General features: G+C 50.7%; 1 protein-coding gene across 1 annotated transcript in view; it reads left to right on the top strand.

Moving 5' to 3' along the window:
• RNF220 (ring finger protein 220) overlaps positions 1–12,995 on the top strand; it is a 245,300-nt gene extending 232,305 nt beyond the window's left edge. Inside the window, exon 16 of the mRNA XM_014938949.1 lies at positions 9,775–12,995. Within this exon, the coding sequence (XP_014794435.1) occupies positions 9,775–9,846 (72 nt within the window). The 3' untranslated portion in view covers positions 9,847–12,995. The remainder of the gene's footprint in view (positions 1–9,774) is intronic.
• The last annotated feature ends 697 nt before the right edge of the window (positions 12,996–13,692 follow it).

Here is a 13,692-nt window from a genome sequence, read left to right as displayed (position 1 = left end):
GGTGACCCAGTGCAGTAGTAATTTATACGTGTATTAAAGGACATCAGGTTAAAATTTACAGTGTTATTAAATAAAGTGTTTTCCTTTCCTGTGTTAAAACTGGGGGCTTTATAATCAGCCTTTAATGTCCCTTGTGCAGCTGATTTTTGAGCTTTCATTTTGCTCAGGTTGGGGAGTGGAAAATAGTCGGTTGTGCTTTCTAGTTCTCCTGTTAGCAAGATGATACAGTGTTGGGTTGCAAAAAATGTAAGGGAATGCCACTCCTAAAAACTGTTCCTGTAAGGCATTACAAAATCTACTTTATAGAACATGTTGTGTGCTTGGAATTACGATTAAGCCGATCATGCTCCTTTAAATCCTGCCTTTTAAAAGTCTTGTCCAAGAAAAGTTACCAGGACGGTGAAGTGCCTGTGGGCTTGAGTACTAATAGCAACTCAATAACTTGGCTATCCCTTGGGCTGTATTTTATAGCTCTTCAGCTACACCCCGTCACTATTTAGATTATACAAGCTTTTGTAAACATTTTAGCAGCATGTTATAAAAGACACATATGTGGGTACGGAGCTGTGAGGTGTTTGGCTGAATGTGTGCTCTGCCACCTTTGCTAAGCGAAGAGTAATTTTGTCCTTCAGCGGTGCTCCAAGCAGAGGATAAAACACTAATTTCTTTTTCATTTTCTTTGCTCTGAAGTCTTTGTCCTCTCCTCATCCCGGCAGCCTCAAGTCATCTTCTAAATCTGTGGCACCGATTTCAGGCTGTTCTTAGGCTCAGCAGCAGCTTAGTTCAACTTCGGTCAGGCCCCCTTTGTTTCATGCACAGCGGTCACGGCCGCTCGTGAGGAGTGGGGAACCCCACTCCAGGTGCTCAGGGGTTGGCATTTACCTTTGTGGGATCAGGGAGAAATAATTTCCCCCCTAGATATCCGTGAGGAGGGTAGGGATGGAGCTGGCTGTGTGCTATCTGCACATGGCTCTTCTGCCGACCGGGCAGGCGGGATGGGAATAGTCCAGCAAGACATCATGTTAGGACTTGGCACTTGCATAGGGGAAGCAATTAATAAGTGGCTACTCATGTGTTCCCCAGTCCTAGCCTCTCCCTGCAGCCCCCAATTTATTAAACTAGCCCTTTTCACGAGGCATGCTTGCACTCCCTCTCCCGTCTCAAAAAAAAAAAAAAAAAAAAAAAAAAATCCCCCCCCTTGTTTCCGTTTTTTTTTTTTCAAAGGAACTTTGTTGCTGCTGAATGTGATGACATCCCTTATGCAAAACACAGATTATACCAGGGTTTAATATTTTTCCTAGAACTTTTTTTTTTTTTTTTTTTTTTTTTTTTTTTTTTTTTTTTTTACACAAAAAAAAAAAAAAAAAAAAAAAAAAAAATCTCCCAGCCTGTGTTCGCATGTTTCTAATGTAACCATTAAAATGTAGCCCGAAGACAGCAATAAAAACCCTGGAACGCCTTGGTGCTTTTGTGTCTTGATCAAAGTCAATGTGTGTAATCTCGTTAAGACTGCCCTCCTTCCCCCCTCCTTTTTTATGAATTTAATGGCATACAGCAGCTGGGCTCAGTGTTTAATGCTCACCAACCTGCATTGTTCTAATTAAGGTATCTCCTTTTATTTCGGGCACAAAAGAGACTCTTGTTTTTTTTAACAAGCGAGGAGCTGTGGGATAGTGTGTGTAATAATCGCTGCTGTTACCTTTCCCTGGGTATAAAGCTGGCTCCCCGGCGGGGGCGGGAGGAGGGAGCCTACGCGTGCAGCACACATGGAAAGACTTGGCTGGGGGAGAGGGGCAACATTTTTCTTCTGTTGTGCAATAAACAATTTGTTGGAGTTAATAGGAGTTGGGGCGGGCGGGTTGTGTCGGGCTTCCGGCCCCTTTTGAACATTCTGGAGATCTGCCATCCCTGCTGGTGAAAAGTCCCCTTTCTCCTGTGTACCTGTGGTTTATGTGCCCAGCCGAGATCTAATATTAAATTAGAGTGTGAGTGTGTCTATGAGACAGGGAGGACCGTGTGTTGTTCAACAAGGCCCTGGAACTGAAGGCTCAGAGTGCCTGGGAGCACTTCTGAACCTCTGCGGGGAACTGAAGACAGGGTGAAATTTGGTGCTCGCTTCTGTCTATGGACCAGGGGAGGTGAAGTGTTTTTTAAAAGGTTTAAGGTTTAAATATTTTATAGGATATGATGTTGTAATAATCTGAGCATCTCTAATATCCTCTGACTTCGGTGGTGTCTATGGGACTGATGAAGATTGAATCTTTAAAGCGCTTAGGCGTTCTGAAAATAGAATTTTTTTACTTTTGGCTCTTGATGTCCAATTCCAAATTATAACTGTTCTGTTGGTAAGGAAGAGGGAGAGACATTTTTAACCACATTTTAAATCTACAAATGGCTGCTGGGCGCTCTAACTTAGGAACTAGAGCTCGATGCATCAAACCAGCTCCAAGTTCTGGGGATGAAACATCCACTGGAGCAGACTCCATCTCTGTCTCCTGTTGCTGTGTTGGATTAACATGAAGGAAAGGCTGAGATTGCAGAAAGGGACCCTGGACGTAGAGTAGAGAGAAACAAGATCATGGTGCTTGCTGAGTTAGCCAGCCCTCCAGCACCAACAGAAGCTGCTTGCTTAGATGGTCCTCATCATGGTGGCCATGGAGAAATCATCCTTTACTCAGCTTCAGGATATAATGAGTTGAGTGGTTTTCTCTCATTCCACTTGCTCTGTGAGCAAAACCGGTCTGTCTGAGCGCTGTGGTCCAGAGGACACAGGCTAAAGGTATGCATATGCTGTGGGCAGCTCTGTGGTTGTAGGCACAGCAGGAATGGAGACAGGGAGAGAGATACAAGGATGTGTTGCTTGATGCCGTGTGATCGTGCCTGGGTTCCCAGGAAATCGTATTACCTGATTTGTCAGCTGGGTTTGTATTGCTGTGTCAAACCACACCGGTGAGCTTGCTACTCCCTGCTTGTTGTCTGGGGCACTCAACACAGTGACATTTTTTATCCATCTATCCTGCATGCAGAGTGCTAGTTGCTATCTTCAAGTTATGCAGAAACTGGGACAGTAGCCTGGAGTGACTTCCCAGTGTTCCCTTTTGGAAACCCCTGAAAGCACATGCAGGTCCTTCAAAATCAGGAGAGGAGATGACATTGCAGGAGGGAGGCTTAGCCTGGGCAGCAGGAGAGGGGCTTCATTTCCCTGAACATTGACCGTCCTTGTGGTGGGTGTCCTCAACTGGTGTTGGACTGCAGCCCTGAGTCACTGGGTGATGGGGGATGAATCTCCCTCTGGAAGAGGTTTGTCTGCCCCTTCTCTATCCTTCCCCATTAACTGAGAGGGACCCTACAGCTACTAGTGGGTGAGATTCATATTTTCCTTCTCCTGGGAAGAGTGTTCTGACAGTAGAGATTAGGAATCTGCTGCAGTGCTTTGCTAGGGAGGTTTGGAGCCTCCATCCTTGGAGGTTTGTGAGAACAGGTTTGGTGTGTGTCCATCAGCAGTTATTTAGGTTGAGGTGATCTTGCCAAGGGAAGGGGTCAGTGAGTTCTTGATGTCCCTCTGAGCTGTAGTTCTGTGATCTCCCAAACCCTGGTATCCTTCCTTATGAAGTAAATGGAGTTAAAAGGTAAGTTAGGTTGTTTGCCAACGATGGACTGTTGGTGGGGGCAGGCACGCAGGGGCTGAAAGAGGACAGGTTGATTTGAGGAGGTGCAGTTTGCTGAGTTTCCCCGGTCCCTGTACAGCCAGACCCAGCATTTCCTATGAGTATTTGCTGACCCCAGGCTTGTACTTGCCTGTCTTGGGCTTATCTGAAAATGACAACTGCAAAAGCAAGAAAAAAAAAATCTCTTCTAAAAAGCCTTCTTCATCATAGAATGTGCTTCTAGGGAATCCATCGACAGATATGTACGCTCTTCGGCTGACACATTTGTATCTCTGGCAGATTACACTAGTGCGTTCTTAGCCTTGTTGCTTTTTCTAGGCTGTAATACTATATACCCCACGTGGGCTGCAGTGTTTCTGTAAGAAACAGCGCAGATACAGAGCAATCCTTCTGGGTGATTCCTTAGTGCTTCCAGCAACGTAGGGACCTCCTGAGTCAGCAGCTGCCTGCATGATGCTGCGCTTGGTCCTTCGTGATGTTCCTGTCTGCCGTGAGGTTGTCGAGTTATTAACATATTTCAGATTTGGCTTCCAACAACCTGTGGTGGTGAGGTCCACCCTTTGAGGAGGCTCTGTGAAAAGGGACGCTCTCCTGATGGCTTTAACCCCATTACCTGACAACTGGAGGTACCCCACGCCGGCAGTGGTGGACAGCTGCTTCTCTGGGAATCAGCATTTGCAGAGAAGAAGCTGCCACTTCATGTGCAGGCGTGGGGAGAGGGGGCTGTCGCCTTGGTTGAGAAGTGGATATCAGAGTTCTGTTCCTCTCCTGGCAGAAGCTGGCTCTCGGTTTGGGTCCCTCCTGTCATCTCTCTACTTTCCTTCTTGTAAGAGAGGCACGCTTTGAGCCCAGGTTTAATGCTGGCACTGTGTAGGTAAGGTTGCTCGGTCCCTCCTGTCATCTCTCTACTTTCCTTCCTGTAAAATAGGCATGCTTTGAGCCCAGGTTTAACGGTGGCTCTGTGTGTGTGTGTTTCTCTCTATTCTCTGTGTCTGGTAGCATATTCTGCTTGGAAATTACCCATTTTTAGACCCACAGGACAGCAGGAAGTGCCTAAATCCTTTCTTTTGAGTTTTCTTACTTTAGCCAATTTATAGCAGACGTCACACCATTTTTTTTTTTAAGAGGCAACTTTAAGACAAAATACTCCAATCCTTCCTGGCACCATGTGAGCCCTAACGACTTCTCAACATCTCAGCTCTCGTTAATGTATTTTTCAAACTACTACCCCAAGTGATTAGCCTGTATTGTGGATCAATCACTTGCCAAATTTTAATTAAGAAAGGAGGAGAAAAAATAAACTCCATCCTGGTTCCAGCTCCTTTTCTTTGCTTTGCAACAGCCCTGGAGCAAACTTCTTGCAGCCGACTTTTATAAACCCCTCAAAACTGGGGTTTATAATGGAAAAGCTGAGGTGGCCTTTACTCTAGCACACGCAGCTATAACACATCAAGGCTTTTCCATGAAGCTATGATGAAAGGAGCAGAAGGACCTGGAAAAAAAAAAAAAAAGGAAAAAAGAAATGGCCGACAGGTGGGACTTATTATTCCGCAGCATTTTTATTTCAAGGGAAAAGTTTAGTAACCCCAGCTGGCAGGTGAGCGGTGGGGGAGCAAATGCTTTTTCATTGTGCCTGTGCCAGCATGTGTGTGTGTACAAGCTTATGTGCCTCTCTACAAGAGAGGAGAGCTTAAATGCTCATGCCAATAAATGTTGTACACCTACACCAAAAAGTCAGATGTAAGGAACACGGTTCTAAGCCATTTCAATCTCAAAAGAAAAAAATCGGGACTTAGTTCTGAATTTAGCACACGTGCGTTATGTGTGCAGAGGATGACAGTTTTATTTTAAAGAAAAAGAAAAGAAAAAAGAATAAGGCTTCCCCAAGGGTCTAAAGTCATTATTTTTGCTTGAACTATTTAATACCAAGCGTAAGTACTAGGGAGACCCAGAGACCTGTGCCCGGCTCCACGTGCAGTGTTCATGCCAGGCTGCTGAAGGGCTCCGGGATGCCATTGTTCCCTCCCATGTACCCAGAGCTGAAGATGAGCTGCAGGTGAAGCAACATCCACCACTGCCCTAAATCAACCTTCAGTCACGTAGCTTTTGCAGAAAATGGGTCAGGCTACATGTGGTTGGGTTCTGCCTTCTGGTTTGGTCAAAAACTTGGCCCTGGCTGCCCCTGCATAGCTCTCAGCCTTAGGTGGGGAGAGCAGATCCCCCTAAAGCCATCAGAATCCGGTGTAGAAAGCAGACCTCCGGGACAGAGATCCCAGGATCTGGCATTATAAATCCACCCATCTCCCCTTTCCCTGTGGTGTGAAGGAATTGCATACCTGACCTTGCTTTGCCACGGGAGAGAGGAGCAAAGGTGCAGTTGGCTTGATCAGGCTTGTTCTGCCATCCTGTGGGCTGCATGTGGAGGACTTGTGCTTATAGTGAGCACCTGCTCAGCCTTTGGAGAGACCTGGGCAGGGTGGCTTTCCAGGAATCTGGCCTTCCAAAGTGTCCCACATTGAGCTGTTAGTGAGGTTGCCCTTGCTAAGGGTCATACACACCTGCCTGCAGCTGTCTCACTCCACCTCCACATCCCAGAACGGAGCATGAGATGCAAGCCAGTGAGATGGCAGCAACTGAGATTTGCTTTTTAGTGCTCTTCCCCACCCACTGACAGCCAAACATTTCCCAACCTCAGCAGAGTTAAAGGAAAATGACTGCTAAAGTGCTTTCCAGCTTTGCACGGGGGCACTGAGGAGCAGGAGGGCATGGGTTTAGGTGGCAGCAAGCACTTCCCTTCATCCTTCACCCCAGGCTGAAGGCAGGCCCAGGCATTTGATGGGTCAGGAAACTGGTCCTGCAGAAGGTACCTGTCCCTGGTGCATTGCCCAGAGAGGCAGAAGCTCCAGCTACTTGGATGCGTTGCTGCCCTTTGCCAATAAGCTCTGCCAGTCTTAGAAAGCAGAGTGGGAACACAGATGTGTGTGGTAGTCACATCTGGAATGCCTTACAGTCCCCATACACACTTACTTCTGCTTGTCTGGGCACACAGGAAAGCTCGAATGGGCAGCTGCCAACTGCTGCCCCTTTGACAACATGCTGCAAATTAATTCCTCCGCACCCCCCTGCCACTTCCCCTGGGACCCTCCAGCTGCAAAGACGATGCCAAGAGGCCAACCAGATGCAACAGGCACCTCTGAGGACCAGGGAAGTGCCTGGTGATGCGGGGACTGGATTGAAACAGGCTGTTTTGTGGCATTTGCATCCAGATTAGTGAGCCCCTCCTTAGCGGTGCTGCTACACAGCAATGGATTTAAAGGTGGCAGAAGGGGCAGATATTTAGATTTTTCTCTCCTGTCTGCGTAGCTGCTTCAGGAAGATTTTACTGGGACATGCAGGGTTAGAGCTTGCCCTTTTCTGGTGCTGGAAATCCAAAGCTCTGGTCTTGAGCACAAGCAAAGAGGTGTTTTATGTAAACAGGCTCTGTTAAAGTCTGGTGCAGTCAGTCTTTGATTTCATCAGGGTTTTAAACCTTTCCCTCTAGTTTTGGTTTGTGCTTGCACTTCCCAGAATCCAGCATGGCCAAGTCCACTCTGCGAAGAGCAGTGGATGGGGCTGCCCCATGCGTCGCACAGGTGCAGTGAGATGGTCCCTGCCCCAAAAAGCTGAAAATCTAAACAGACAGAGTAGTTAGAGTGGGGATAAGGTAAGTCCCGAGTGGCTAGAAGGTCATGCCCATGGGCATCAGCACCAGAACTAGATGCACCATCCACGCCACCAGTGGTCTGTCCCACTGCCAGTCTGTCAGCCACCCTGAGCGTGATGTCTTGGGTGTCTGTTACATGTTTCATTGAATTCTGGTTCAACAGGCCTTCATGTGTGGCTGATTTAGATCTCAGGTGTAGGTGTCCGTGGCTCCCACATGCATCAAGGCAGCAGCTCAGCTGTAGGCAGCAAGGGGAGTCAGATGGGAGCCTGGTTGCTCGCTCACAAGTCCAAAGCTCAGGGAACAGCACACAAAGTCCATGTCTGCCATGGAATAACATGCACTGTGGGCAGGAAGGGGCTGGTTCAAGGCTGGTCTGTGAGGGCTTTTTGGTAACACTCGGGACTGCAGAGCAAACGTGACTTGGGCCTCTTTGGAGTGACATCCCTGTGGGTTACTTGCACCCATGTAAATTTTCTCTACCTGGTACTCTCTCTTCTAGATTCTCCTTAGTCCGGGGAGCTTCCAGGGGAGAAATCCCGTCCTCTCTCTCTGTAAGTGTTGTCACAGAGCAGAGACGACCACTTCTAAGGGTGCTTGCCTTCTGTAAGCAGCAGCACCAGCCCTTCTGCCAGGGATGTCCCCAAATGTAGGTAGTGGTACCGAAGCAGTGTGGCAGGTCAAGGTTACTCAGTCCACGTCCTGCAAGCGGCCGCGCTCCCTGCTGTGGGTACTGAACAAGCCCTGCCAAGGGAGAGCAGCAGCATCACTGAGCCCAGCGGCATCGGTTCTGCCACCAAGCCCTGGTGCAAGGTGGCAGGCTCTCAGATGGCACACTGCATCCCTATCAGCTTGCTTGTCGTGCCCAGCACTGGGTGTTAGCCACTGGAAGGGCCTGTCTGACAGCAGGGAGCAAAACTTGGGGTGCTCAGACAGAGCCTGTGCTCGGTTCCGTGCGGCAGGAGGTGGCGTTGAGGCTGTGGTCGGTGTTGGAAGCCAGGGCATCCCAATTTCCTGCGCTGCTGCTGCAGACGGGAGGCTGCCTCGCAGCAGAGCCATCGTTCTGTCATTTTTCCCATCAACTGTCTGTCACATCTGCCAATCTAATGATGACCGGCTTAGGTTGACCCCGATTCTGAGGCTTATTAACACCCTTTTGCTGTCAGGCTCAGTGACAGATGGCACATCAGCCCTTGTTTTATTTCGTGTAGTGTTCATGTCAGCCGCCCATTACCTCGCCCCAGTTCACAGTTTCCCGGTTTCAGCTCACCTTGCAGAACAGACTTGTCTCCACAGCATCTCTTGTGAGCTGGGGAGGGGACAGGACAGGGGTTTCCTTCATGCCAGCAGCTCTGGGGGCTTTCACAGGATGGCCGAGACAGTCCTGCAGTGCACTGCCCTGAAAGGGATGGTCCAGCCCCACCATGAACCAGTTCCGTCATCCCAGCTGAGAACTGGGAAAACCAGTTTGGTTTTCCCCCAGAAAACTTGGTTTTCTGCCTGCTGGGTGCCCTGTACTGGCTGATGAGCGGGTGCAGGTGAGCAAGGGAAGCAGAGAGGAGCAGATCTGCCTGGCAGCCTGCACGGACAGTGCGGTGGGATGGGGAGCTCAGGCCAGTCCATCTGCAGAGACTCTTCTCCCCGTTCCTGCTGGGTTTGGTGACGTGGTGATGTGGTGTTGGGGGATATGGTGTAGGGCAGAACTTTAGAGTAGGGTAGATGGTTGGACTTGATGATCCCGAGGGCCTCTTCCAGCCTAGATGATTCTGTGTCTTGGCTCCGGGTTTCAGCCTCCTGTAGGCTGCTGCCTGCCCAGCTGCCTCGTTCCATCTAAACATGAGGAGGAACTTCTTTACTTTGAGGGTGGCAGAGCATTGGAACAGGCTGCCCAGAGAGAGGGGGTGGAGTCTCCATCTCTGGAGACATTCAAAACCCACCTGGATGTGATCCTGTGCAACCTGCTCTAGGTGGACCTGCTCTGTCAGGGAGTTTGGACGAGATGATCTCCAGCGGTCCCGTCCAACCCCATATCATTCTGTGATTCTGTGCCGGGGACTGGAGTGGGACTAGGGGCTTGCAAGGCAGCTTGTGCCTCCTCCTGGGAGGGCATGGCCCTACCTGGAGGGGAAGGGGGGTGGCCTTGCTGCCCCTGCTCCTGTGCTGCTCCCCCTGAGATGCCCCAGGCCAAGGGCAGAGTCATGCGGGTTGTCCCCCTTCTCTGATGTAGTGCTGGGAGATATGGTTTAGTGATGGTGTTGCTTTTTGTTTGTTGTGTGGGTGTCTATTTTTGTCAAAGTTAGGTTGACGGTTGGACAAGATGATCTTTAAGGTCCCTTCCAACGTAGAAGATTCTGTGATTCTGTGATTCTGTCTCACACTGTTCATCTCGTCTGCTGGTTGCAGGGTGCCAAGAAGCTCTGTCCTCAGTGTAACACCATCACGTCTCCCGGAGACCTTCGGCGCATCTACTTATGAAGGACCCAGCGGGAGGGCAGGACCCAGCTACTCGGCTCAGCTCATCACACCAAGGGGGAGAAGAACGACAGCAACAACAAAAAAAGAAAAAAGACGTTTTAAAATTTAAAGAAAAAAAAAACAAACCCAAACCAGAGACTCCAGACACGAACTCGAGGATACAGGAGCAGTGGGGAGCCTCGGCTCCCAGACCCCGCATGTTGAGACCTCCTTCAGCATCTGCAGCGGGCAAAACCAAACCCTTTGTTGTGAAGCCCCCTTTTTTAAAACCAGTATTCCCCATCCACCCATTCCCTGGAGCTGGCTTTGCATCGCGGATGGCTCGTGAGCCCTCCTTTGGACTGTGTTGTTGACCACTCTGCCCCCAGGAGACTGGGGAAGGGACCCTTGACAGAGAGATGTTAAATAACCTGTAACTTGTGTTCTTCGTTCAGTTTGTTTTTGTTTTGTTTTTATTTGTTTTGGTTTGGTTTTTTGGTTTGGTTCTGTTTTGGTTTTTTGTGGTGTTCTAGTGATAAAAAAAAAAAGGTTTAAAGAAAAAAAAAAACACACCCAGGCAGAAATGAAGCACATGTAATATAGATTATATATGTTTACAATGTTGTGTATAAATGGGATAGACTCAAACATTACATACTAATAAGTTTCCCTTTCTTTTTTTTGGGTTGTATTTTTTTTAAAGAAGAAAAAAAAATGAGCAGAGAACATTAAACCCATATTTTTCTTGGTTCAGCAAAGTTTTGGCATTAAAGTCATTAGTTTAAAAAAAGTATATATATACATATATATAATATAAATGGTTTAATGTTCTGTGGTGTATATTTCCTCATTCAGATATGAAGTTAACAGCTTTTAGTAATGGCTGTAGCATTGCCCATAACTTACAGAACTTATGGGGAGTAGAGGAGGTGGATTTTTGTCATTAGTTGTAGCTAATGGGGCTATTTATAATAGAATCGTTATCCCCGGAAAGACACGGCTTTTAACTCCTCGCCGGGGGGGACGGGGCAGGGTGGGGGCGATCTGCCTCAGCCCCCTTTGCCTTTCCAGGGGCTGGGGAGGGGGCAGTCGGTGTGGAGCTGGAGGGGGGCAGCCCGGCCAGAGCCCTGCCTGCTCCCCGGGGACGGCAGCCCCTGCTCGAGGGTCCCGCTGTCCCCCTCCTGCCTCCTCCAAGGCCGTAGCCCCTTCCCCTGCCCCCCTGCCTTGCTTTGCTTTCCCTCCTGCTTCCCCTCCATCCTCAGGGATGCCTGAGCTGCTCCCGGTGCCCGCTGCCGAGGCAGGATGGCGGGGAAGGAGCGGGCACCGGGAGGGATGGCAGGGGATGGGATGGCCCTGATGGTGGCTTCTCCCGGAGGGGCTCGGCCGCTTCCCCAGCACTGCCCATTGGAGATGTACGAGCCCCACAGAGCCAGCCCTGCCCCACGCCGCCTTCCCCCAGCTCCTGCTCTCCTGGAGCAGCCTGCGTTTCACAAAAGAGGTTTTGGCACCAGGGTGGGGAGCCGAGCCAGCCCTGCCTCGTCCCCACGGCCACCCCCAGGGCTCACCCGCAGCCAGCAGAGATGCTTCCAGCCAGAGCCAGAGGCTCCCTGCAGCCCCAGCTTCTCCCAGGCAGTCCCTCATGCTTGGTCCCCATCTCCCACATCCTCAGCCTTAACCAAAGCTGCCATCTGGCCTGGTTTTTTTGTTGTTTTTTCTTTTATTTCCAGGACTCAAGAAACAAATCCCGATCCATTTCCACCCACCCCATGTGCTGACTTCTCCCAGCCCCTCACCCTGCAGCCCTGCCTCAGGTCCCCGGGCAGTGATGGGGTGCCAGCTCCCCAAAGCCAGAAGACGGGGAGATGAGGTTCCTCATCTTCCTGCGCTCCTGCAGGGTCTTTCCAAGCAGATCCCACCTGGCAGCACAACGTGGCTGAGGCATTTTAAGACCATCTGGAAGCAGCAGTGGATGAGGGGTTCAGAGCTGGGACCCCCAGTGCTGCTGGGCTGTGGGGCTGTTCTGGAGAGGGAAGGGCTGAGGGGGCAGGATGCCTCGGGGGTGATGGACCCATCACCACCTCCCTGTTCTCAGCTTGATGCTGCTTAGCAGAGAGGAGCTGCTGTCCTCGGCACCTCCTGAGTGATTCCAGAAAGATCCCACTGCACCCCCCCCCCCCAAAAAAAAAAAACAAAAGCCAAATTAAGGGAGCTGTATTTTATAAGCATCTTGGCAAAAGGCAACAATTCCTAATTAAGAGTTTCCCGGGTCTCCAAGCTCATAGCAGCGTGGTGGCCTTTTGAGACCAGAGACCTGCAGGCTCCCCGGCTCGGGGTCGCATCCCTGCGGAGCTGCTGGGGTCCAGAGGAAGCCCAAGCACCCCCAGCAGGGTCCTGCCCCCCCGAGGAGGCTGCGGGCAGGGGAAGGGGCCGCAGCGGTGGGCATCACTGCTGGGCACCCCCTGGCCAGCAGCACCGGGGCAGGGGAAGGGCAGGAACACACAACTCGGGTGGGGGTTTGTAAAAGAGGGGGAAAATTTGGGGAAGTCACAGCTGGACTGAAAAAGCCACCCATCCAGGGCTGCGCTGCCTGGGTGCTGGGGTGTCCGAGGTGGATTTGGGGAGGGTGCAGTGGGGAGGGGGGGGTTGAGAGGCAGCCGGGAAGGGGGAGAGGGCAGGACACCCCACCCCAGCCCTTTCTTGGAAACAGACCCCAGGAGGGAGCCAGGTTTTCGGGTGGTGGTTTGTGGACCAGCCGTGTGCTGTATGTACGTTAAGTGTAAAACCATATGTAACTAGTCATTGGTTCTTTGTTTTGGGGGTTACTTTTTGGTTGGTTTTTTTTTTTGTTTTGTTTTCAATTGTAAGGCCATCCCCTGTTTTCAAGGGGGGGGGCTGCAGGGGGAAGGCTGGGGAGAGAGGCATCCCGGTTTGTAACACGCATCTGCCGCTTCCCCTCTTCTGTAATGAGTTTAAATGATTTAAAAAAAAAAAAAAACTCAAAAAAAAATTGAAATATCGGAGTTACCTATCTTTGCCCAAAGAATCCCAGTTGCACAAAGCGATATTCCGGTGTGTCGATGATTGTGTGTCGGTGTATATTATACAAAGAGGTACTTGTCACTCCCGTTTGTAAACTACATTTGACATTAATTAAACAAGTATAAATCTTCTCGGGTGCTTCCCGCCTTTCTGTGTTTCCCTTTGCAGGCGAGAGGCAGCGGAGGAGACAAACCCCCCCCCGACCACCACCATATGTCACAGCCCCTGGATGTGGGTAATGTCCCAAAGGGGATCCCTGGTCCTATTTTGGGGTACAGGGGGCTGCTGGAGCAGGACATCCCACCCCATCCCCTGCAACGATGCGTCTCTGCCCCACCACGAATGGTGTCCCCCAACTTGTGTGTCCCCCCCCGCCATAGAGCCAGGCGGGCAGGGCGAAGGGCACACCTCGGGGGACACAAACACCCCCCATAATGAAGTCTCGTCGGCTGCATTAGTTGGGGGCAGGAGGCGCCCAGCCCCAACAGATCTATACGTCCTGCATTAGGGGCCAGCAGCCCCGTATAGGGTTACCCCCGACAGCAGGGACCGGGAGGCTGCCGTCATGGGGAGGGGGTGGAGGTCAAGTTCCCCCCCGGCGTGGGGCTGGCGCCGACGCTTTTGGTTTACAAACATTTTGCAGATGGGTCAATGGGGGGTTTAACCCCTCCCCGTGGCTGCGTCCCCTGGGGATGGGGTGCTGGGCGGGGGTCCCCAGGCTGGTGAGGGGTGGGCAGCTGGGATGTCAGCGTCCTCTTTCCATCTCCAGTGGCAAGGATGGGGAAAGGAGTGGATTTGGCTACTTGTTTTTGGCTGGCAGGGAGCAGC

This window comes from Calidris pugnax, unplaced genomic scaffold (genome assembly GCF_001431845.1).
Source record: "Calidris pugnax isolate Ruff unplaced genomic scaffold, ASM143184v1 scaffold18, whole genome shotgun sequence".
Taxonomy (NCBI): Eukaryota; Metazoa; Chordata; class Aves; order Charadriiformes; family Scolopacidae; genus Calidris; species Calidris pugnax.
Note: the sequence above shows the minus strand (reverse complement) of the source record. Positions and strands in the feature narration are given on the sequence as shown.